Genomic DNA, 26,805 nt, shown 5'->3' with positions numbered 1-26,805 from the left:
AAAGCTGACTGTGGGAATTATAGAGGAATTGCACTACTCTGTATAGTATATAAAGTATTAGGAAAAATCATGGCTGGGTGGTTAAGAACATACTTTTGACCTTAACAAGGAACTAAAAGAATCCTTTGATGGTCTAAAACTGCTTCAAATTAGTACCTACAGTTTGCACGTATTGTATGGCACTTTCAAAACAAGCACACCATAAACTTAATAGGAACATCATCTTTTTTAGTTATTTCATGATTTGCCTGCATGGAGATAACCAGATCTTCATCCTTTCCTACATAATTTTGTGGAACAAGAGGGATCGAAAATGCCAATGCAGCTGAAAAGGCTGTAGAAATTATTGAATATATTTGAACTTATTTTACTGAAAGATAGAAATTAAAAACTATTCCTCCATCATAGAGTTTCAGAATTGTTTCTGATGCTGTCAATAATAAATTGCTAGCTCCAAAACTGACATTGTTCGGTTCAACAGCACATTGCTTGGCACAATTTTTACTTGATTGTCAGAGCAGTGTTCCAATGACTCCACATCTACATGATGAAGTACATAATCTTATGAATATTTTGATGCAGCGAGAAAGGATGTAAAGAATTGGATTACATCATTGTTACTAGAGAAATTGTGAGAAAGATTACTACCCCTGAAATACAACTTAATGTGTGGGATTTCCTGCTGCAATCCAGAAATTACATTAAATCAGGAAGTTGCTCAAAGAAGACTGACAGCATGACTTGAAATTTTGTTACTGAACGGAAGAATGTCGAGTTCAAAGGCAGACAGTGGCAAACTTGAATTGATGGAGATTTGGGGAGAAAAAGAATTGAAGATAAAATCTTACAAGAGAAGCAAAAATTATTTTGATAATTTCTAGATTTATGTAATCAAGTTACTTTCAAAGCCATGCCCAGAGTGTTGAGATTTTGTGGAAATTGTTTTAATAATCTCACATCAAAATGCTTCTGTTGCTGAGGCTTTTCTGTAAATGCTAAAATTATAATTTCAAATTGGACAGAAAAGAGCCTTATTGCTCAAAGAGACATATGTGGCACAGTCCAGGATGCTAATGGGGTTGACACTTTAAACATTGACAAGTTTTATACACTCTTTTTGCTTTGCACATTCTTTGTACAAACATGATATTAAAACTAAGGAGAAGGAAGGTGAAAGATAGGAGGAGGAATGATTATTAAACAAACAAAATCAAGCTGAAATCTAAGAATTAGAAGGGAAAAGAACAAATATGTTGAGCGAAGCCTCAAAGGTTTCAACTGAGATAGAAAATTTAAAGAAATGGTGTATTCATTTATATGATGGAAAAATTTCTAAAGTTTGTTCCCTTCAATTCAGAATGTGTAATTTTCTATTTGATATTTTCTACTGTCTGTAAATCAAAATTTAGTATATAATATTTTATAAAGCTTTTAATTCATATCTCTGATTTATACTATTAATGAAAAATGCTGTTAATCATGGATATTCTAATAATTATCAATATATATACTTTTGAAAAAATGTTCTACTGTCAAATTTTGTAAAAAAGTAACCTTGAAAAATATTTGCCATGAAAACCGTGGAAGGTACCTCAAAGTTCAAAATGACTCATTGCTGGATGCCCTGACACAGGTCCTGTATGGCTTGCAAGGGAATCTGCTACAATTCTTCCTGCAAATTACGTGCAAGTTCAGGTAAGGTTGATGGAGGTGGATAGTAATTGGACACCCTTCACTCCAAAAGAGACACAAAAACTCAACAATATTGAGATCTGGTGACTGGTGGCCAGGGGACATGGTGCCAGTAGAATGGCTGTGGATGGCAACAAGGCAGTTTGCTGAAATATCACACCATCTGTGAGCCACCACCATTCTGAATACCTGAGACTGGTCCAGAATCCTCACACACTGGGCAAATGTAAAATTGCACACACATTATTTCAGGGACAGCATTTTTTGACATGGACACTCATTACAGATTTGTTCCATTATGAGCAATTACAATTTTAACTTGGTTCACTGTCCTGATGAAATAAAGCACTGTTAAATTCAACAACTTCTTTTCTAGTGGTCCCATAGCATGTGTGAGGTCGAAGAATGACATTTTATTTTTGGTAGAGGTTTCTGCTGCACAGCTGATTTATGTACTCATAGTAATTACAAAATCATAAGACAAACTCGTTTTGGCATTTTGTCACTATCAGACATACCTGTGCAGATGGTATAATATTGTTCCTTACATCTGTGTTAGTTAGTTAGTCTATGTATGGTACATTGTTTGGGTCATAGCTGGTATGACATGGTCCATATTGCTTCTTCGATAAGTATCAGTTGTCTTCCATTTATATTATGTTCACATAATTTCTCTCTACTTTCATTTGCGTGAACTCTATAAAATTATTTTTGACAGCTGCGGCTGTTTGAAATTATGTTTCTTGGAAAGTCTGTGAGTACATTTAATTTTCAGAGATAGGTATTTTTTGAATTTAGGTAAATAATATTCTATCGTTTCTTGTGATGATTCATCCCTTCTCCTTTCTAATGTCAATAAAATTTTCCAGGTATTTTTTTACGTTTAAAATCTGTATGTTCATTAATTTCTGGGAATTTTTCTGTATGAATGTAAATTCACATTTCCTCCAAAATGTTCATTGTATGTCTCTTAGGTTATTTGTATAGAACTTTTTTGAAAGTTTCAGTATCTTCTGTCAGTTTTTGTTCCTTTAAATGTAAGTAAAATGTGGGTTGGTTGCTGTCACAGTTTCATGTATGTTCTTAAAATCTAATTCTGAAACTTGTACCTGTTTGTCCAGTATAAAAATTATTGCAGTGTTGCAAAGTTTGCAGACACCTGGATTTAAATAAGTGGAGATATTATTTTTTGGTGTCAGATTTTGGCCTTCAAGTTGTTGTTTGAACAAAAAAGTTAATTTCATTTTTGTTTTCTTTAACAAGTTGTCCATTTTATTTGATATTTGCCCCATGTGTGGTGCTGTGACATAGATCAGTAGGTTTATTTGCGATTTATTTTTCTTCCCCTTTTAATTTTATTTCTTTGTGTGTATTATCTGCCTTTCGTTTCGTATGCTGTTCATATAATCTGAGTACTATTTTGGTGTTGAAGTAATTTTGTTGTGCCGTGTATTGTAATGTTTTTATTTCATTTTTATCACATTATTATCAAGAGGTAACTTCAGAATCACTTTAATCATTGATTTGAAATATGCAGATTTGCACGACAAGAATTTTTGTTTATGATGTCAGGGGTAGTAGTTTTTTTACATATATCAAATTGGTGGTGACTGTTTTTGTTGCCTATTTTTAGGTCTAAAAAGTATATGGATATTTGTGTGTAGTGAAGGGGGCCACTGACATGTAATAATTTATTTTCAAATTGATGGCATACTGATGCTAGTAGAGAGGCATGTTTCATGGAAGGCCAAGAAATATACTATTTCCTCCCATGTACAGTTTGTGAAATGTCTCTAATGGAAAACTTGTAGAAATTACAGATCATACAGAGGTTTAATAACATTTCCTGCACACGATTTGAGAACTGAAGCTTAATGGTTTTACTTGAAGCACCTCCTACTGAATGCCATAAGATGGCTTGTTTAGCTTAAATGTACAAGAGGTGGCTGAAAATTTCCATGAATGGTCTCAGAAAATAGAGGAAACCAAGAGTAACAAACAAAATACCTTTACTGGCACTCATAGTAGTCATGATTTTCTACAATACACTTCTAACATCCATCCACTGGGACAAAGTACTGAAAAGGCTTTCTCTTAAATATTCTCCACAGAAAACATTGACTATGCTGGAACATAATGTCTCTTATATCCAGATTACAGGTGGAGAAATCAGTGCACTAGGAATACATTATGATGGCAAAGACTTCCTCTTGCAATCCGCAGTTTGTTTGACATATTTATTTGCTTGAAGGAGGATTGGTACTGTTGTACATGAAATATTTCATCAGAAAAATATGGGGGCTCAGTTTGCGCCCATGACAGTATACAGTACTGTCCTTTGAGAACGAGCTGTAAAACCCCTTTGATATCTTGGCTGAGTAGCCTGCATGGTGCCAAGGGTTCTCAAAAAGTTTATCACTACAGTCCAGTTTATTTTACTTTTGAAAATAATTAAAAATACAGTGAAACCCCTCTTGTACACTTTTCAAGGGACTTCGAAAAAATTGTGTAAAACACGGGAAAATGTAAAATGTGGGAAGTAATGTTTTAAGCTGTAAAAGTTATGTGTAGGATACTGCCTTGCACTTTATTTATGATACATGTACATAACAGGGATCAAAGACGTGTCAAGGACTTGTTTATTAATCTAATGAAGGTTTATCCTTCCTTATATCTATAATTCTGGTGTCGCAGTGTTAGTTGCCCTATTCCTCCGAAACGGCTCTGTCAATTCTGATGAAATTTTACGTGTATATTTGGTATGTCAGAGAATTGGTCGTAATCTATTTTTCATACCCCTAAGTTTAAGGGTGGTCCACCCCCAAAATTTTTTCTTTTTTTTGGACAGAACATTTTATTTTTATTTTTTATGATGTGGCATTAAAAAATACACACAACCCTAAATTTTCACCCTTCTACCACCAACCCTTATTTTTTAATAGCGATTTTAGTAACTCGATAATTTTCAACCCCGGTCGATAACTGATCAATTGTCACTTCATTAGTTATCCCGCCAAGTGTCTATCAGTGATAGTCTTTCACTATTCGTTAGATAGGTAATTGAAGAAAACGTATCAACAGCAACAGCTCAAATATCCCTCTCTGAATCGACTTAACTAGACCAAGAAGTTTAACTAGGTAGCACGCATCATTCGCCAAACCGACATTTAGGCCTAGCGCACAAGTATTGATCGTACGATCAAATTGTTTTAGTGGAACAAAGAAGTTCCTGTGCTCTCCTTTGTTCCTCTAAAAGAATTTAATCATACAATATTTTAAAGTACGATAAAAATCGATGCGTGTGCGCTTGGCCTTGTCCATAATGCTGGCGAACACGTTTAGACACGAAATTGCCACAATGTTTGTATGATGGTGTCAGCTAGCGCTCCAAGTGGCCATACGCTGAAACGTGCTAAATATGGTTCGACAAAGGTGTCACGACAATCACAACAATCATGAAATTGTGTTTGCCCAGTGGAGACAATTCAGAAATGGTTGTCGTTGCTCATATCGTCATTCGAACAAATCTAGTTACTCCCATCAGCCATCATGCCAAGTAGAGCTTGGCAGCTGCGGGAAATAGGGCACGAATTGTTCCAACTTTTACAAGTTTCCCTTTTCAAATCTGCTGAGTAGAGCGCCTCGTTGTCAAGAAACTTAACAACGTAATATTTGTGAACACTACTGGATGGCCAACATCATGCCAACGTCACATTTTTCTCCACAAACATTTTTTCATAATGTGTAAATCACGGGAAAATTAGAAATATGTTGACGCAAAATCGGGTGCAAATTAACACTGTGGGCATAGGAAGTTTGACGAGACTGATAAAAAATGTTGTAAACGGTTGGAAAATGTTAATTGTGGGAATGTGAAAGTGAGGTTATACTGTATTGTCATTGCAGGTGATCCTTAGAAACGATACCTTACAATAAGTACACACACACTTTGTAACTGGTTTCAGCTACATATTGCTTTCTGTCTTTGCTAGAACATCCTTTCCATAACCCATACATATTTCATGTATTTATATGTGATGTATTTTGACCTTGATTAACCTACAGGTACACTGGAATAAAGAAGCAGTTTGACCCTTTGGTTTCAGAGCATGTTAAGATGAGTCCAAATATGACCACAAGCAAATTGTGACTTCAGTAAAAAAACACAGCCTCAGTTGCACCAGCAGAATGCCTATTTTGTACCTGGCCAAGACTATTAGTGAATGACAAATATTGCGATCATTAGGCCTATGCCAGGTTTCCTGCCATAAATCCAGTATTTGAGGATGTGCTATGTTGTTGTTGTTCAGTCATCACAGATTTGCTGCTTTCAGTTGTCACGTAATAACAAGAGCCAAAATGTGTGATTCTAAATAAATCTCTGTTGCAGCTGGAGAAGAAATTTTCCTCATTGTTATCACCATGCAGTTGCTGTTTGGCTATTGCTCTTTCTCTGAACAGGGAGAAAAGATCAGATTGTGTTGCTTGGGGCTCCCCCTACATAACCTTCTAGTACCCACTGTAGCATTTGTTTGCTCGAGAGAACCTTTTGTGTAAATTGCACACACCTTTTTCTCTTGGTACACCCTCCCCTCTACCACCCCTACACCTTATTCCTCCTATCCCTCCTAATCTGTTTTTATCCTATCTGGATGCCTTATTTGTCAATATTATTACTTGCCCTCTTCAATTTCTTTTATTTTGACTTTACCTTGTGTCGTCCTATCCCTTCTCTCACTCACTTCCATAGTATAGCATTTATTTCTTCGTAACTACCACTCATTCCTCTACTACGCAGGTGGCATCAAGTTTGAAGGTCATTTGTTGCAGTTTGTATAGTTTGTATCCAGTGCCCCCCCCCTGCCTCCCCCTACCCCCCCCCCCCGCCCTCTCTCTCTCTCTCTCTCTCTCTCTCTCTCTCTCTCTCTCTCTCTCTCTGAGATGCAAGTTTTGTGAGTGTGTGTGTGTGTGTGTGTGTGGGGGGGGGGGGGGGGGTTATTTTTATTTTTTTATTTTATTTTATTTTGTACAAGGATTAGGTGATGGGCTGCTTCACCAACTTTTATAAAATGATACTTCAGTCACTCTAGCGGCAGCGATACCTTTAAATCTGTCTTTATTTCTCCTATTGAGCATGTGTTTTATGTACGAATATTAAAAACACTGAGAGTGAATACACGTTTGTGCTTTCTTGATTTTCAGGTGGTTTCGCTTACCTGTCGAAAGCAGGGTGTTGTGAAGTTTTCAAGCCGACGTCCAGATCAATCAAGAAATGGCCTGCAGACTGCATTAACAGAAGGAGTTGTTAGAGTACCAATGACCAGTGAGATATACAGCATTCAGCTGAACAATGCTACAAATCATGCAGCATCTACGATGAAATCTGTCCTCACAAACATTAGCACCAAACCTAGTTTGTTAGGTGCAAACACACTTCTAATAAACTCAGCAAAGAATCACGTGCCAATTCTTCCCAACATAACACGTAAGAACCAGAATTCTGGTACTCAGAATAGTGCTAATAGCTTTAAAAACATTTTTGCCAAATGTGTTACGACTAGTGCAAAGACTGTGGGTAACTCAAAACCATCACTTGTGAAGACTGGTCAGTTTCATATGCCAAATATTCTTAGTGCAAGTCTGAAGAGGCCTACAGAGACATATAAATCTAGTGCTGAAGCTAAGAGGAAAAGAAAAAATACAACTGTAAATGCCGTTGAAGTTATGACCAGTTTGTTGGGAAAGAAACCTGCTGGTACTCCAACATTTGCTTTAACGACTCCTCTCATAAAGGTTTCACTTCCTAGTGGAATTACTGCAAACTGCAGTCAACCAGAAGTTGTAAACTCAAATTCTGTATTCAGCTCACAAACAACCAGTGCTGAACAGCCGAAACCTATTATGACAGTTGCTTCGTTGCCTGATGTAGTGAAAGCATCATCTGTAAAAGGTAAATTTTCTTCAAAGATAATTAGTAGATAATAAATTGTTGTAAAGGTTAGAATTTCATTTTATAAATAAGATTTTACTTTTCTTGCAGTGTAAAAAACAAAAATCTTTATGGCAGATGGTTAACTAATTTTGTAGTTACTTTGATACCACTGCTCTGATTTTAAAATGTGTACTTCAACTATGTTCATGTTCATGGTATTAACCTGTGATGCTATTTGAATTTTTTCCCTATTGTAAATAAATGAGTTGAATTCCTCTAAAGTGCATTAGAAGTTACCCTTTTGCAGTATGAAAGTTGTTGTTCATTATTTCTTTGTTTACTATATATTTTGGAAATTGTGTTTTGAATTATGTTTAGCTAAAAAAGGAAAATCTATTTCTTTTAAGCCTGATAGTGGTGTATTTTTCTTCTAAAAGGGAAACAGCCCTCTTCTTTGGCAGACATTTTTTCACTTCTTCCATTTCTTTTGTTGTTCAGAATCCCAAATTTTACATGCCTTTTCCATTCTTCAACATTTTTGAACCTCTATTTAGAATCGCCATTTATCCTGTGCACTAGTATGGACATGCAAATCTCCTAAATATTTATCTTCAAATGTACATGTTTGTGTAATTATGGCTCATGAGGAGGACAAGGCCTTTTTTGCCAGGAGATTGTTGAACCCCTGCAGTTGTAAAGCTGTTTGAAATTGTCAGCAAGAGCTTTTTATAGAATCGCTCAACTCTTTGGTCATGCATTGTTGGATATCTGCAGCGAAACAGGAGACGAGATCTGGTGCTACCAATATGATCGGTAGACCAAGGGACAGTCAGTTGCATGGGGTTAGCCTTCCTTGCCTCTCAGAAAAAGTTGACTGACAAAATCCAGGATGAAGACAATGTTCATCACGTTTTTCAATAGCCAGGGTGTGATCCATCCAAAGAAGATAGGTAAGTCAATGAACACCTTTTTGTTGACTGTTACTTGGTCTCCAGATTCTATTGGTAGCACCAGGTCTTGGCTCCCATAAATATGCGGATATCCCACAAGGCGTGACCACAGTGCTTTGAGTGACTCCACAAGAAGCGTTTGCTTACAGTTTCCAAAAGCTTTGAAACTGATGCCAGAACTGTGTTGTAGATAACGATGATTACTTTGAAGCCCAATGAAAGTATTTGGTTTGCAATTATTGCTTCCTTCATTTTCTCAGACTATTGTCAAAACTTTCATGACACTCTTTGTATATTTAGAAACCAGACATAATTTGCAGTTAAGTGTCAGAGAAATGTTTAAAACTGAAATTAATCAGTCTTTTGCTGTTAATGAGAATTTTGTTTTATTAGCAATGAAGCAGTACTGCTGCTACTGCAACGCTTGGGTTTATAGACAATAATTGATGCCTTTGTTGAAAAGAATACACATTTATATATAACTTATTTTTAGGTGTAACACAGAATGTAAGAATAGCAGCATCGAGTAGTGCTATCCACGTACCAGCCAACTCTATAGCCTACCTGACTGCTGGACCTGTTACATTTCAAAAAATACCAGTCCTCAGCCCTCAGGTAAGTTTTTACCTCCATTTTGTTGCTTTATATTGAAGCAAAGAGTGCTGTGCCGTAGGCAAATGGTGTGTATTACTGTTGTACTAGAGAAGTAAGACAAATAATATTTAGCATATATTACAGTCAAAATAATTGTTACAAAATATGCCCAAAATGAAATTACTGTCAAATATGCTGTATGACAGTGAAAATTGGAACACTCAAAATTAATGGCCCAACTGAATACATACTGGGAGGATGTGTACAATAGTCTGTTGGCAAAACAGTGATTAAATTGGCACAGGAACTGCTCACACCTAAGCCCAGTAATACCATGTCTTGTGTGACTGAGAAGATTAGTATTAAATAAGTTAAGAGGCATCAAATGAAGTGGAAACATGGAGGCAATAATTAATCTACGTCAGAGGGTGCAATTCATCATATGAGTCATTTTGTATTCTGCAGAATGATTTTTGTTGGGGGTGGGAGGGGGGGCCGGATGAATTTCATACTGTGACATTTCATTTTGGACAGGGCTATTTGCCACAGCATTGATACATTTGTGAAATTATTTGATAGAAGAGCATCCATCACATGTAGTGGCAAGCAGGTACCAGGCCACAGCATTTGATAACTGCTCCGTTGTCACCATAACAGCAGGGACAGCATCTTCAAGTGCTTGTTTGATGTTCGAGCACTACAGTGGTTGTGATTTTGCCTGAGTCTGTGGTTGGATGCTGTTTGCTATGGACTGGGCATGTTTCACACATTGTATTTCATCAACTTCAGTTGTCTAAAAACCACCAGTGCCTCGGGCTGCAATGGGTATGTGAGCACTGTACTGCTGAGCTAATGGCAAGAGGTAGTGTTCTTGTAATAGTCTTGGTTCAACCTGTTTTATGGTAATGGCAGAATGTATGTTACCCAATTCTGCAATAACTCAAGTTGATAGAACAGTGGAGTACTGCCATGTGTTACAACATGAAATGACATCACAGCATACAGTTTTGACTATTGCATATTTAGAGCAATCTGATCTGCAGGATTAATTGCAGCTCCTTCCTTGGCCAACTTACATATTTCAGCATCTTATTGAGGTTGGGTGGTGTGCCAATGGTACATGTCTTCACAGAACAATATTTTGATGGCATTAACTTGACATCTTCATCAGGTATTCCCTGAGACTAACTGCCTGGTTAAATGGGTCCAATGTTTATATGTGGGTGGTGCCTGGAGTTCCATCTGGCGTCCACTCTGGATCGGGTGTTCTCTTTGCTCCCTGCACACGAAGCACGCTTCCACACTGCTGCAGGTGTTTTTCATTCCCTCTGTTTCCACTATGGCAGTCTCCTGCATGGTGGCCCTGCCATGGTGTTCTGTATTCGGTCTCCTCCCATGGGGCTTGCTCCTTGTAATTTTGCGCTGCTGCCACAGTTCTGTGTAACGTGTGTGCCGGCTACAGGAGCCTCTTGTGGCGGAGACTGCCGTCCGGTGTTCTGTATTAGGTCTGCTCGTATGAGGTGTGCTCCCTGAGGTCTCAGGTTGTTGATGATATTCTATATCTCTTCTGCGTGAGTTGTGACCATCTCCTGCAGCAATGGCCACAACCAACTGCTCCGTATGTGGTCTGGACCTGTCGTATACTCCTGCAGTCGTCAGAGATTCATTACTGGAAATGGAAACTTTTTTCTCGTGTTTCTGTAGCAGCTAGAATGTTGGATTTCATGCTATGCTGAGTTTGTATCATGCTTCCCGATTGATTAGATGTACTGCCATCTTGATTACAATTGGTTCATTGATGACACCGGGGGCTTGGGTTAGGATCCTGGTATTATCATAATCCATCGTGTATTAGTGTTCCAGGCAGTGTTCTGCTGTTGCTGATTTTGTGGCCTGTCCTAGCCTATGATGTCTCTGATGTTCCTTACGTCTTACGTCCACTGTTGTTGATGTATGACCGGCGTAAGGCGTACCGTATTCACAAGGCATCTGTTAAATACCAGGTTTTCTGAACTTCATATCATCCTTGACTGTTACATGAAGAGCCACGATTGTGTTGGGCAGATAGAAGACACTTTTGGGTTCCCTCAGGATCTATCTATCTTGGAAGAGCTAGGTCCTGCATAAGGTAGTAAAGCTACCTTTCTGATCTCTTCTTGTTCATCTTCTGGTGTATCAAGTTGTGTGGTGAAATGTAATGCTTTTTGGATGGCCCTAGTTGAATATCCGTTGTCAGTGAAAACTCGCTAAAGATGTTCTAATTCTGTTATTAAGCTATCAGAGTTGGAAACCATCTTGGCTTGGTGTACAAGTGTTCTAAGGACCCTGGTGTTGTGTGCTGGATGATGGTAGCTGATGTGTGTGTGTGTGTGTGTGTGTGTGTGTGTGTGTGTGTGTGTGTGTGTGTTTTGGCTTTTAATACACACTGTGGCCCAAGATTCCATCTGCCTTCATCTTCACCAGGACATCCAGCAATAGAAACTGACCATCATTCTCTAGCTCCATGGTGAACTTTGTTGGGATGTTGAGAGTTCATGTGGTCCAAGAACTTGTCCTTTGTTTCCTGGCTGTAAGGCCAAATGAGGAATATGCCATCTACATATCTGAAGAAACAAATTGGCAGGTTGGTGGAAACTGTAAGGGCCTCATCTTTGAACTTCTCCATAAACAGACTGGCCACTACCGGAGACAAGGTGCTACCCATCACAACTTAAGTCTGCTCATACAGTTGGCCTTCGCATACGAAGTAAGAGGGTGTTAAAATATGCTTCAAGAGATCTAGCAAAGCAGCAAATCTCTCACCGATCAGATCGAGTGTACTCTGGAGTGACCTTGTGAACAGGGACACCACAGCAAAACTGCCCAGGACGCCTGCATCCGTGACACGTAAGTTTCTGAGATGTTCCACAAAGTTTAATGATGAGGTGCAGGTGTGATTGATTGCACTTTCCCACATATGTTGCTAACATCTTCTTCAGGTATGTAGCTGACGGGTAGGTGGCTGCACCAATATTATTCATGATGGGACGTAGCTGTACATCTTTGTGAATTTTGGGTAACCTATATAGTCTGGGGGGGGGGGGGGTATTAGTACCTTGGGTGTCGGTTGCTTCACAACTTTCTCAGGCAAGCTTGTTTCCATAAAGAGTGTCATCGTCATCGTTTTCATTTTCACCCTATTAGTGGAGTCATATTCTAGTGGATGATCAGCAGGGTCCAACAGAAGTTGAATCTTCAGGTAGTATTTGGTCTTCTGCATTATGACCAAAGAGTTCCCTTTGTCTGCGGGTAACACCACTCTGACGTTGTCATCCCCCAACCTCTTGAGAGCTATCCTCTTATCTCTTGATATGTTCATTTGGGAGGCCTGGCTCCAGTTAGTACCCTGCATGTCTGTCTCTCAATCTCTCTGCCAGACTTGAAGGTAGTGCGTTGCCTACTTGCTTCACGGAGCTGATGAAGCCGGCTACCAGTAGGCTTCTGTGAGTTACTGCAAAGTTAAGGTGCCTTCTGAGTACCCTCAGTGTGACTTCATCCAATGTCTGATCCCTCAAATTTACCACTTAGCGGAAATCACATGTTGCTGCACTCTGTTTTTCATGCTTTCAAGTTTCACCAATTTTTGGGCTGCATAATGTTGTTGCCACGGACAAAGGGCACTCTTTGGTCATAATACGGAAGACCATCTACTACCTGAAGATTTGTCAGTTTCTAGAGGACCCTGCTTATCATCCATTAGAATATGATACCACTGATAGTGCGAACAGAAAAACTAACACTCTCTTTAAGGAAGCAGGTCTGCCTGAGAAGGTTGAGAAGCAACTGACATCCAAGACACCAGTACCACCCAGACTATGTGGGTTACCAAAAATCCACAAAGGTGATGTACAACTATGTCCCATCATGAATAACATTGGTGCAGCCACCTACCTGACAGCTACTTACCTTAAGTACATTAGTCACATCTGCAACTCATCAGATTTTGTGGAATGTCTCAGAAACTTATGTACCTCGGATGCAGACATCATGGTCAGTTTTGACGTGGTGTCCCCGTTCACCACAGTATCACTCCAGGGTACACTCGATTTGATCAACAAGAGATTTGTCGGAGCTTTGCTAGATCTCTTGAAGCAAATTTTAACACCCTCTTCCTTCGTATATAAAGGCCAGCTGTATGAGGAGACTGAAGCTGTGGTGATTGGTACACCCTTCTCTCTGGTAGTGGCCAGTACCTTTATGGAGAACTTCAAGGATGAGGCCCTTACCACTTCCACGTACCTGCCAATGTGTTTCTTCAGATCTGTAGATGACATGTTCCTCATCTGGCCTTACAGCTCGGAAACACAGGATAAGTGTTTGGACCATCTGAACTCAAAACATCCAAAAATAAGGTTTACCGTGGAACGAGAGCAAGGTGGTAAGGTTCCGTTGGTGGATGTCCTGGTGAACAGGATGGCAGATGGCACCTAGGGCCACAGTGTGTATCAAAAGCCAACACACACTGACTTAAATCTACATGCTGATGACTACCACCAACCAGCACAGAAGAGCAGGGTTCTTAGAACACTTGTACACCAAGCCAAGACAGTTTCCAACACTGACAGCTTGGCAATGGAAATAGAACACTTTCAGTGAGTTTTCTCTGACAACGGATATTCAACCAGGGACATTTGCAAAGCGTGCATACCACCACACAACTTGATACACCAGAAGGGCAACAAGAAGAAGAGGCCAGGAAGGTAGCTTTTCTACCATATGCAGGGCCTATCTGCTCAAAGACCAGAAGAATCCTGAGGAAACACAAAATCAAAAGTGTGTTCTATTCACCCAACAAAATCAGTGCTCTTCTTGGAATGCTCGAGGATGATCTGGGGATAAGAACACCAGGTGTTTATTAAATACCTTGTGGAAACAGTGTGTCTTATGATTGGCCAAATGTCAACAACAGTGGACATAAGATTTAAGAAATGCCAAAGACGTACTAGCCTAGGTCAGGCCACAAAATCAGCAATAGCAGAACACTGCCTGGAGCACTAACACACCATAGATTATGGTTATACCAGGACCCGGCCCAAACCCCTAGATTCTGGGACAGTGTCACTACTGAATCAGTTTAAATCTAGATAGCAGTAAACCTAATCAATCACGAAGCAAGATGCCAGCTCAGCAGAGCGTGGAATCTGGGGTTTGAACTGATATGGGAACACCAGAAAAAAGTTCCCATTTCCAGTAATGACCCTTGGACAATGGCAGGCATGAATGGCAGGTTCAGATCACATATGGAGCACTAGATGGTAGCTACTGCTACAAATAATACACACAATTGGCGTGGGCGAGATATGAAACATGAGATCTCGGAGACCATGCCTCATGGGAGCAGACCTAATCTGGAACACTGGGCAACATTCTCCGCCATAAGAGGCTGCTGCAGGAACTCCAGCGGCAGCACAAAATTGCAGGGAGTCCGCCTTGCACGCACAGATCAAGTATGGAACATAAGGCGACTAATACCACCACAAGAGACAGCCGCAACGAGCACAGACAGCATAATGAATGCCTCCAGAGTCGCGTGTCTGCAGGGAGCACACCTCTCAACTGTGGACCAAATACAGTATGCCAGGTGTGGCTGCCACTATGGGAGACAGTTGCAGTGGGTGTGGAGCAAATAGGGGACACCTAGAGCAGCGTGCGTTGTGGTCATGGACCGAATACAGAACACAGAAAACCTGGAGCAGCCCAGAAGTGCAGCTCGTGGGCGTGGACCAAATACAGAACACCAGTAGATGGACACTGCTGCGAGCTAAAGCCACAGGGGGTGCAGACAGCACAGGGAACAACTACAGTGGTGCAAGACAACAGAGAATTTGCCTCGAGGGCGCGAACTGATTACGGAGCACCATGACATGGCCACCGCCGTGGGAGACTGTTACAGCAGGCATGGACAGAGTGAGGAATACCTGCAGTGGTGTGGAAGTGTACCTCGCGGGCACAGGTTGAAGCAGGAACGTCTGTTCCAGAGTAGCCACCAGATGGAACTCGTGGCACCTCCCAAGCATACATACGGACCCAGTCAGCACGACAGTCTGTCTCTGGGAACACCTGATGGAAGACGTTGAGGTTTTATTTTTTTTTTAATTCGTATTTTTTTCAATTTAAGAGCAGCACTTGCAACCTGTGTCCTCAATTATTTGCTGGATGTATTCCAGTTTCTGTCTTCCTCTACAGTTCTTGCCCTCTACAGCTCACTCTAGTACCATGGAAGTCACTCCCAGATGTCTTAACAGATGTTCTGTCACCGTATCCATTCTCCTTGCTAGTGTTTTCCACATATTGTTTTCCTCTCCGATTCTGTGTAGAACCACCTCATTCCTTACCTTACCAGTCCACCTAATTTTCAGCATTCGTCTGTACCACCACATCTCAGATGCTTCGATTCTCTTCTGTTCTGGTTTTCCTACAGTCCTCTTCTGTTCTGGTTTTCCTACAGTCCATACTTCACTACCATGCAATGCTGTGCTTCAAATGTACATTCTCAGAAATTTCTTCCTCAAATTGAGGCCTATTGTTGATACTAGTAGACTTCTCTTGGCCAGGAATGCCCTTTTTGCCAGTGCTAGTCTGCTTTTGATGTCCTCTTTGCTTCTTCCATTATTGGTTATTTTGCTACATGGGTCTTAGAATTCCATAACTTCATCTACTTCATGACCATTAATTCTGATGTTTCTCGCTGTTCTCATTTCTGCTACTTCTCATTGCTTTCATCTTCCTTCGAATTACTCTCAGTCCACATTCTGTTCTTGTTATATTGTTCATTTCATTCAGCTGCTCATGTGATTCTTGTTCACTTTGTGAGGTTAGCAATGTCATCAGCAGATCGTATCATTGATATCCTTTCACCTTGTATTTTAATTCCACTTTTGAACCTTTCTTTTATTTCCATCATTGCGTCTTGTATATACAGATTGGACAGTAGAGACAAAAGACTACAACCCTGTTAGCGCCGTTTTTAATCCAAGCACTTTGTTCTTGGTCATCCTCTCTCATTATCTGCGTTTGGCTCTTGTACACATTGTATATTACCTCCCTCTTCCTGTGGCATACCCCTGTTTTCTCAGAATTTTGAACATGTTGCACCATTTTACATTGTCGAACGCATTTTCCAAGTCGGCAAATCCTACGAATGTGTCTTGATTTTTGTGTAGTCTTGCTTCCATTATCAACCACAATGTCAGAATTGCCTCTGTGGTGCCTTTACCTTTCCTCTAGCCAAACTGATGGTTATCTAACATATCCTCAGTTTTCTCTTTCATTCTTCTGTATATTATTCTTGTCAGCAATTTGGATGCATGAGTTGTCAAGCTGATTGTGCGGTAATTCTTGCACCAGTCAGCTCTTGCAGTCTTCGGATTTGTGTGGATATTTTTCCGAAAGTTGGATGGTATGTCACCAGACTCATACATTCTACACACTAACGTGAATAGTCATTTTGCTGCCACTTCCCCAATGATTTCAAAATGCTGATGGAATGTTATCCATCCTTTCTGCCTTACTTGATCTTAATTCCTCCAAAGATCTCTTAAATTCTGACTGTAATACGGGATCCCCTATCTCCCCTAAGTAGACTCCTATTTCTTCTTCTGTCACTTCAGACGAATCTTCCCCTTCATAGAGGCTTTCAATGTACTTTTTCCATTTATCTACTCTCTCTTCTGCATTTAACAGTGTAATTCATGTTGCACTCGTAATGTGACCACCCTTGATTTTAATTTCATTGAAAGCTATTTTAACTTTCCTATACGCTGAATCAGTCCTTCCCACAACCATTTATTTTTCGATTTCTTCACATTTTTCATGTCATTTTGTCTTAACTTCCCTGAACTTCCTGTTTGTTTCATTCCTCAGTGACTTGTATTTCTGTATTGCTGAATTTACCTGAACATTTTTGTACTTCCTTCTTTCATCGATCAACAGAAGTATTTCTTCTCTTACCCATGGTTTCTTCACAGTTAGCTTCTTTGTACCTATGTTATCATTCCAGCTTCTGTGACTGCCCTTTTCAGAGATGTCCATTCTTCTGCAACTGTACTGCCTACTGAGTTATTACTTATTGCTGTATCTATATCCTTAGAGAACTTCAAGCATGTCTTGTTATTCCTTAGTACGTCCGTATCCCACTTTTTTGTGTTTTGATTTTTCCTGACTAGTCTCTTCAACTTCAACCTACTTTTCGTCACTACTGCTTTGTGATTTGACTCTATATTTGCTCCTGGGTACACCTTACCGTCCATTATCTGATTTCGGAAACTGTCTATGATGTAATCTAACTGAAATTTTCCCTTTTCCAAGTATACCTCCTCCACTTGTGATTCTTGAACAGAGTATTCACTATTACTAGCTGAAATTTATTACAGAACTCAGTTAGTCTTTCTCCTCTCTCTTTCGTTGTCCCAAGCCATATTCTCCTGTAACCTTTCCTGATACTCCTTTCCATACAACTGCATTCCAGTCCCCCATGGCTGTTAGATTTTCGTCTCCCTTTATGTATTGCATTACCCTTTCATTATCTCCATGTACTTTCTCTATCTCCATCTTCAGCTTGCGACATCGACATGTATACCTGAACTATCGTTGTTGGTGTTGGTTTGCTGTCGATTCTGATAAGAACAACCCTCTCACTGAACTGTTTTCAGTAACACACTCTCTGTCCTACCTTCCCATTCGTAATGAATCCTACTCCTGTTGTACCATTTTCTGCTGCTTACCCTATATTCATCTAATCAAAAATCCTTGTCTTCTTTCAGTTCCACTTCACTGACCCCTACTACATCTATATTGAGCATTCACATTTTCCTTTTCAAATTTTCTAGCTTCCCTACCACATTCAAGCTTTTGACATTCCATGCCGCAACTCATAGAACATTATCTTTTCATTGGTTGTTCAATTTTTTTCTCATGGTAACCTCCCCTTCGGCATTTCCCTCCCGGAGATCAGAGAAATCATCATGACACTTTTTCAGTTACAGGCCACATGTCCTGTGGATACATGTTGTGTGTCTTTAATGTAGTGGTTTCCATTGCTTTCTGCGTCCTCGCACTGTTGATCATTGCTGATTCTTCCGCCTTTAGGGGCAGTTTCTCACCCCAGGGTTAAGAGAACGCCCTGAACCTCTGTCCACTCCTCCACCCTCTTTGACAAGGCTGTTGGCATGATTATGAATCAAAATTTAAGTAGTGGTGGGTTTTGAGCCCGGGACCAAGGACATTTTGATTACTGATAAGAGACTTTAGTCTACACCATGTTGAGTTACGGCATGAAAATATTGTGTTGGGAAGATGAGGACCATGGGAAGAACATCTTATCTCAACAAGGTGACAATGAATTGCCAGGAAAGTCTAAGAGAGTACAGCTTCACTTTAATTATAAGCACCCTGTATAAACCTTTTGTTGGATATTTCTTTTCATGTCCTGCAGATTACATGAAAATAATTATATAGAGTTGCACAATAGGATAGTATTGGGTATGAGTGTCTTAAATGATGGAAGTAAAATGCAACTTTATTTACAAAGGAACAATGCCGCAGAAAAGGTAAGAAGCAGATAATGAAGAGCTTTTGCTACTTTGAAAAATTTATATTTCATGTAATATTGTCAGTAATGCAGATATTTTCTTTGTCTTGATGATTTTGTGATGAGAGGTTTATTTAACACACAGATGAGACTTTTTTTAAAAAAAGAGAGAAATGGTGTTGTTTATTTAGTGGGCCACAATTTCATGAGCTTACATCAAGAAAGTTAAATTGATGACCATTTGAAAGGGATGCAGGCAGTTGGGTACTGTGTGTGAAGGTCAGAATACAGTGCAACTTCCAGTTTCTTTCAGAAACTTAAGAGTTATGGTTATTATATTTGCCACAGCTAGCTCCACCAGACAGTGGAATCCAATAATTCATAGCATTAGTATTGTAAGGCAGCCATGTTACATTGTATTACACTTTGGATCTCCCATTCCCCATGAATCTTGAATCTTGTTGCTTGTTTTAAGCAAATTGGTCCGCGTATGATACTTCATGGCAACACAGTCATAGTTGCAATTAGTGTCTACCACATGAAATATTCTTGCTTTAGTCAGTAGCTGTGAAAGCTTGGAAAATTTCCAAAAAGAACAGTCGGGGATAGTGTGATTTCGGTGGAAGGGGGATGTAACAGCTGATTGGGGTATCTTTTGGTTGAGGATAATATGGCCAAAATGTTTTTTGGATATAGAGGGCATAATGCTCAGTGAGTGGCCTGAAATGGGGTCTACAGTGACAAAGTGACAGAAGTGACAAGTTATCATTGACGTCAATCTGCTGTAAATTGCAGAACACATTTTGAAGCCTGAGTTAATTAGTTACCTCAAACAGTATGACCTCCCTGCCAACTAGCATGGAATCTGAGAACATTGTTCAAGTGAAAGTAAAACCAAACGCTCCCATCTTTTACATGACATCCTGAAAGCCGTGCATCATGGCACTGTGTTCCTTTCCCACCGATGCTGAACCGTTATGTGGTGTTCAGCATTACAGTGCCAGTGATAACTCTGAGCAGAACGAGAATTTGGACAGATATAGGTTCTGACAAACTGTGTGTGTGTGTGTGTGTGTGTGTGTGTGTGTGTGTGTGTGTAATTGCTGGAGCTCTTCATTGCTGAAAGGAACCAATTTCTGAAAAGCGGACAACCAATGAAAATACTTTTATTGCTCCCATGGCACAAAATTCATTTGCATGTATTCTCCAATTTATCAGGTTTAATGATAGAGCAACACTTCAGTAATGTTTATTTAGTTTAAATATATTTTTAGCTGTTGAAAGAACCTAGTATGAGTAACCTTCTACACTGCTATGTTGCAAAATTAAGTAAAAAAACGTGGAATCCCCAGAAGACTCCAGCTTGGTATGCAACACTGATGATTTAGGGTTGGTATGTTAAGTGTGTTCACATGCAGAGGAAATGTTTCTGATGTTAGCCACATAAAATTTCCATAATATAAAATTAGTGCAAATGCCTAGACTACCACTGCTGTTCAAAGGAGTTCAGAGGTTTGTCTACCCCAAACTTTTCTAAGTGACAATTTATATTTATCTAAATTTAATATTTGATACCTAATTAAAACAATTTTCTTTTCATTTGTCCTGTAGTAACTACCAGTACTGGTGTTGTTACTGAAGAACTATCGAAAGAATATTCTTTTTCTCTTGCTTCTGGGGTATTTGAAAAGTATGACATTTAAAACAATGTTCCTGTCTATACTGGATACTTCAGTTTCTCACAGAACAATATCAGCTTACAGGAGATAGATGATTACATCCTTTCATAAGGCAACGTAGATGTGTGGCTTAATTTTTTATGTGGAGTGTGTTATCTGGTGTGTGTGTCTCACACGGAAATGTTTCCAAGAGTCAATAAATGATATTGATGGAATGTGGGTAGTGTGGAGAGGGGCGAAAACAGTGCACTACATATTTTTTTGTTTGTGCTCAGTTTCACTTCTAAGGGGTAAAGCGCACCCCAGAAGGTAATTTGACAATTTAAGTTTACGGGGAGTATCTTTGAAACAATGGTATATAAAAAATGTTTTTCATATAAAAGTTGATTTGTAATTAATGTTCTTGAAAACTGTATAATCAACTTTTGTAATGAATTGAAATTTTGCAAAATACCGCAGCACCATTAATTAATTTTGGAAAATTAAAACTTTCGTTACAATATTTTATGTGCACGGTGTTAAAGTTATGTTTTAGTAATTTGCTTATAGAGTATCATTATTTTAATCATTTTCTGTCATAATAATGAGTTTCCTATTATTTTCAATTAACAGAATACATGACTGTGAAGTGGTAAACTAAAAAACAAAACAAAAAATGTAAAATAATAATTTAAAACAAAAATAAATACAAATGAGTAATTAGAATAGTAATGAATACTTAGAGATTTTAATTAGGTATGTTGAAAATACTTGCAGCATATTGTGTACATCATACTTTTCAAAAATGGTATTTCAGAAACCAGCTTTATTAAACAGGTATGTATGTGGCTTGAAAGCTTCTTTAATTAATATTGTAACAAAAGTTTTCATTTTTCAAAATTAATTGATGGCGATGGGGTATTTTGCAGAATTTGAAATTATTACAAAAGTTGATTATACTGTTTTGAAGAACATAAATTACATACCAAATTCTACATGAAAAACATTTTCATAGATCATTGTTTCTAAGATATTTCCTCTAAACCTAAAATTCCAAATTACCTTTCAGTTTGTGTTTCACCCTTTGAAAGTGAAATTGGACACAAACAAAAAATATGTATTGCACTATTTTGCCCTATCTACACACCCGCCAATTTTCATCAAGATCATTTATTGATATTGGGAATGTTCCTTTGTTAGTACCATGACTTTTGCTAGATGTGAGCGTTATATGCTCTGCACTTCATTATGGGTGCTGTGTTGCACCACAAAGTGAGTGTCCTGCTTCTCCTCCTGTGGTATGAGACTCTGGCAACCATATCTTAATCTTTCTTATTGAACCTTAAAAACCGACACGTGCAGAACCTCGGGACGTATGACAGGAAAGAAGCGTGGAAACACATATGACTCTTGGTATACAGGGTGTTCTGAAACAATTTGTGGACATTAATATAGGAGGTAGAGAACATCAAAACAAATATATTTTGGTGAGGAACATATGGTCTCTGAAATCAACATTTTCTTAGTGTTGCCAGAAGGAAAAATGACATTCGTTACTCCACATTAAAGTTGTCTTCAGCACAAAAAGGGGTTGCACAATGCTGCAACAAAAATTTTTGATCACTTACCCAGTGATATAAATCGTCTGACAGACAGCAAAGTAAAATTTGATAACAAACTGAGAAAGTGTTTCCTTGCTAACTCCTTCTATTCTTTAGAACACTTTCTATTACCGCAATGTGTAAAAGGTGGTAGGTAGGAATTTCTAACTCACATCTGTAGGTCTTTTTTTTTTCTTACAAAAACCTTAGAAATGATCAGAATGGAACTGTATGTACAAATTAATTTGCGATGTGGATGTAAAATGACTCATTCCACATCATTATAATCTGTCATGCAAAATGATCCATGGAACATGTTACTATCTCAGCTGTTGTATTGGTGTTGCTGGCTGGGAATGTGTACCAACATTCAGATAGTCACAATTCGCATGTTTGGTCACATGTGAATCCACAAAGTACTCGACCTCGAGGTCATCAACAATAATTCGATGTTGATATTTGGGCTGGCATTCTCGATGATAAGTTGACTGAATCGTACATTCTTCCCAGCAGATGGAGATGTCACATCTTCTTAGAAGGTGTGTTGCCAGAACTGTTGGAGGACCTGCTGATGAATGTTACACAAAGAATGTACTTCCAGCACAGTGATCTGCCAGCCCATTTCAACATTACTGTGAGGAATCATCTGGGAGACACCTTTAGGAATTGATGGATCGACCAAGGTGGCCCAGTGGCCTGGCCACCTAGGTCACCTGTCCTCACTTTTCGGGACTCCTCTGGGAGCATATGAAGCTGCTGGTGTATGAAACCATTGTGGAAAAAGACACCACCTTGTCACTGGAATTCCTGTGGCTGCTGGTACCATTGCGGACATGCCAGTAATCTTCAAATGAACAAAACAATCATTGATCTGACGATGTACTGTGTACGTACAGGCTAATGGTCATGCATTTCCTGTGAATACCACTGCTATAATTAGTGTGCTGAACTATCTTTTGTGTAAATTGTCACTAGCATCAGAAGCTGCCGTTGAGGACCATATGTATTCTAACTAGGTATACTTGTTGGGAGGTTGTATTAATTTGAACAGATAGTTTCGGATCACACTGTATAAGTGTCTGTGATACCCAGCATGTATAGTAAGGTTAGTAACCACCCAAAATGTCACGCAAGTTGAATATAGAATGAACTTGAAATAAAACAGGGTGAAAATGTGCATATAAATGGGAGTGGCCACATACAGTGTCAAATGTGAGAGGTACAGCTGTTTGAATTCACTTAAAAGCTCATCAGAACCTGGTAGCAGTCCGTCAATTCCTCTACTGCATGATCTAGTAAATATTTTTGTTGCTTTAGTCCAGAGACTGGTTTGACTGGGCTAGCAATGGTGCTCAACAGTAATTGTAGTACATGCGAATGATCATTTCGTAATATTGCCGCATTTTGGAGTATGTGTGTCCTGACTGGACCTTTGCAGCTTTAGACAAGGGACAGAAGCCGCAAGAATTGCAAAACATAGCCTAGCTGCGAGCGTTATATGCTCTGCACTTCATTATGGGTGCTGTGTTGCACCACAGTGTGTCCCACTTCTCCTCCTGTGATATGAGACTCTGGCAACCATTTCTTAATCTTTCTTATTGTACCTTAAAAACCGACACATGCAGAACCTTGGGACATATGACAGGAAAGAAGCATTGAAACACGGATGACTTGTGGCTGCTAAGGGATGAGGCCGGTCTGTCACCTCTGTCAGTCAGTAATAAGATAGCTTTTCCAAAATAATCAGTTATGATGACAGATGTTTCACTCGTCCCATAAAGGATGCCAAGTAAAAACAGTTGTTATCAAGCCTTCCATTGGTGCAACTTTCTCAACAGTATAACAGAATAAACACAAGTGGCAGCAGTACTGCCTCTGTTACCCACAGTAACAGCTGAATGCTGGCGGCACTGTCAAACGCAGCCACAGTCACTCAAACACTCTGGTTACTGCACATGGTTGATTCTCTCAGTGCTGCTCAACTTGCCACTGCTCCGCTTGGAACACCACTGGAATTGTGCACACTGGACAGTGCTAGTTTGTATTGCCAGTGCTGTTCTGCTCACTGTACTATGCAGCTCTGGTCATGCTGCACTGTTCCACAGTAACCACACTCTAATAGATAGTGGTGCGAGGAAACATGCCCTGCCTCCTTATGGCAAGGTAGTAGCCTATATCTGTGTTCTGCAAGGACAGAACTGTCGTATGGGTCGCAGATCTCTTCTAGTGTTCAGGGTCGTAATCAAAATCCGTTATGGTCCACGATTAGTCTTTTCACTCATTTCAAAGTAAGAAAAGAAAATAAACGAGGGAAAAGCTACTACGCATTTGCCTACTGAGGTTGGCATACCGTTGTAAATGCAGTAGTTAAGGCCTGACCACTAGCCTTGTTTGATGCAACCACAGTTTAAAACACCTGCCACATTAAAAGTTTCTTGGTTGTATCAAGATTTGAACTAACAGACAAATGTAATCATTTCATTGCTCTAAGATGCTAGGTCCCACAGCGTAATAGTGCGTTGCGTTACGGGGTGTGTATCTTATACAGGCCATTCTGCTGCACACATTTTCCACAGCACTGGTGAATCGAGTGCACTGATACTTTGTTGTGTTCATGCACTTCTTATTTTGCAAACACTTTCTGACACACTATCTTTCCAAATAGGGCTTCACCAAATGATATGCAGTACCAGTAATCGAAAGTTAAATTTTCGATATTCATCTGCAGAAAATAAAGTTATTTCAAATTCTCTCTGATAAAATACTATAGTTCATCTGGATGCAGTTTGCTATTAAATAGAATCTATTTGATAATTTCGTGTTTTCACATCTACAGAGTGGCGCACATAAAACCGGCCCGAACCGGAATATGAACGCGAGTGAGTAGCATTACAAGTTTCTTTGCCACCTTCCAACAGCAGTAGTGTGTGAGTAGTTCATATGGAAAGTAGTTGTTACAAACGGTGTACTTCATTGTCATGACTTACTCCATTGAAGAACGGGTGTTCATTGTTGAAGAATATGTGCGATCTGAATCCATTAAAGTTGTTCGTGACACTTTTCATGAAAAGTTTTCTGAAAGTAATATACATGCAAAATCAACGATACAGGATCTAGTGAGAAAGTGACGTTAGAAAGGCAGTATTGGTAATTCAAAGAGAAATAAGGCACTGACTGTACATACACCTGAAGTTGCGGCAAATGTGACAGCACACATTGAAAGAAGTCCCTACAAGTCACCACGACAATAATCACAGCAATGTGGAATATCTCGCAGGTCATGTCAATGCATCCTTCATGGCTTAGAAATGAAACCTTACCATGTGAGTGGTGTGCAGCAAATAAAAGAAGCGGACAAGGGTAAGCGTACACATAACTGTAATTGGTTGCTGGAAAATGTTGCTGGGGGACGTCTTGATGTGTTCCTCCTTTTTTCGATGGATGAAGCTTGGTTTCATATGTCGGGTTATGTTAATTCACAAAACACAAGACACTGAGCTACAGAGAATCCCCATGGCATACTGCAAAAGCTGTTAAACCATTTAAAAATTGGTGTATGGTGTGCTGTATTTGGTAACAGAATTATTGGGCCATTGTTCAACGAAACTGTCAACACACGTTTACTTGCAACTATACAATGAATTTTCAGCTCTGTTAACGCCAAACAAAAAAATGTTGTGCATATTTCCAGCAAGATGGGGCAACTTCTCATATGTCGAATTTGTCCTTCACTCATATACATACTGATTTTACAGAAGAGAGGACCATTAGTAAGGGCTTGTGGACACCCCGCTCTCGCGGCTTGTCACCATGTGGCTTTTACCTCTGGGGATTTCTAAAGGCTAAAGTCTATCGCAACAATCGCATGTGACACATGAAAAAACAATATATGTGAAGAAATTTTGAACATTCCACAAAGAGTACTGAAAAGTGTTTTCCTTAACATGCTTCGACGTGCACAACTTTTCTTGGATGTTGGCGGAGAACATTTTGAACCCAGGCTTTAAATTCCTTTCTAAAATATGCTTATTAAACTAATGAAACTAAATCTGTTACTTAAACTGTTACTTATATAGTTAATAATGCTACTGTACAATAAAAATGGAAGAAAGCGATGATGTACGTTGATTTTCTTCATTTGTATTCCCTTCAGTGCAGGGGCCAGTTTTATGTGCGCCACTCTGTATATTCGCATTTATCACAAAATGCCAATTTCTCCAGCCCCTGGCTTATTACTCACATTTCTGTTGTTTTGTTGCCTGATCTTCAGAATTTCAAAGAAACTCTAAAAAATGTGTAATACTTGCATATTATTGTTGTTGATTGTGAAGGTGACATGTGCACCATAAGTGGCAATTACACATTTTCTTCTTGATATTAAGTTCATTATAATGTTTACAAACCTGTCATTAACATTGCTGTATTAGTCTGTTCTATGTAGTAAATGATATCACTTCAAATTGAGTGAATATTTTGTGCCTTTGAACTCTATAATTATTTCCACCGACTAAGGTGATACAGTCAAGTCATTGGACTCGTGTGTGGGAGGACAACTATTAAAGTCCTCACTTGCTTATTTATAGCTAGGTTTGCCATTGTTTCCCTAAAACAGACACAAGATTTCTTCCCCTATTTTTATCAAATTTTAGCATGTGTTTCATAGCTAATGGCTTCATCATTGATGGGGCATTAAATCCTGATACTTTCTCCTTCAGTGGCTTTCTACAGAAACTGAGGGAATTTAACATATTTAACTGTATGTTTTCTTATTATCAAGAGCCTTAAATCTGTTCATTTTTTATTTTTCCCC

The 26,805-nt window shown here is 39.2% G+C and overlaps 1 protein-coding gene across 2 annotated transcripts in view; it reads left to right on the top strand.

The window, feature by feature from the left end:
• LOC124555523 (mucin-5AC-like) overlaps window positions 1–26,805 on the top strand; it is a gene marked incomplete in the record, with an annotated part of 160,311 nt that overhangs the window by 44,575 nt on the left and 88,931 nt on the right. For both annotated transcript variants that reach the window (XR_006968557.1, XM_047129474.1), the window contains 2 exon segments: window positions 6,895–7,642; window positions 9,068–9,189. Coding sequence is in view for 1 of the 2 variants with exons in the window: in XM_047129474.1 (XP_046985430.1) it covers window positions 6,895–7,642; window positions 9,068–9,189 (870 nt within the window).

The sequence above is a fragment of the Schistocerca americana genome, chromosome X (assembly GCF_021461395.2).
Source record: "Schistocerca americana isolate TAMUIC-IGC-003095 chromosome X, iqSchAmer2.1, whole genome shotgun sequence".
NCBI classification, from domain to species: domain Eukaryota; kingdom Metazoa; phylum Arthropoda; class Insecta; order Orthoptera; family Acrididae; genus Schistocerca; species Schistocerca americana.
Note: the sequence above shows the minus strand (reverse complement) of the source record. Positions and strands in the feature narration are given on the sequence as shown.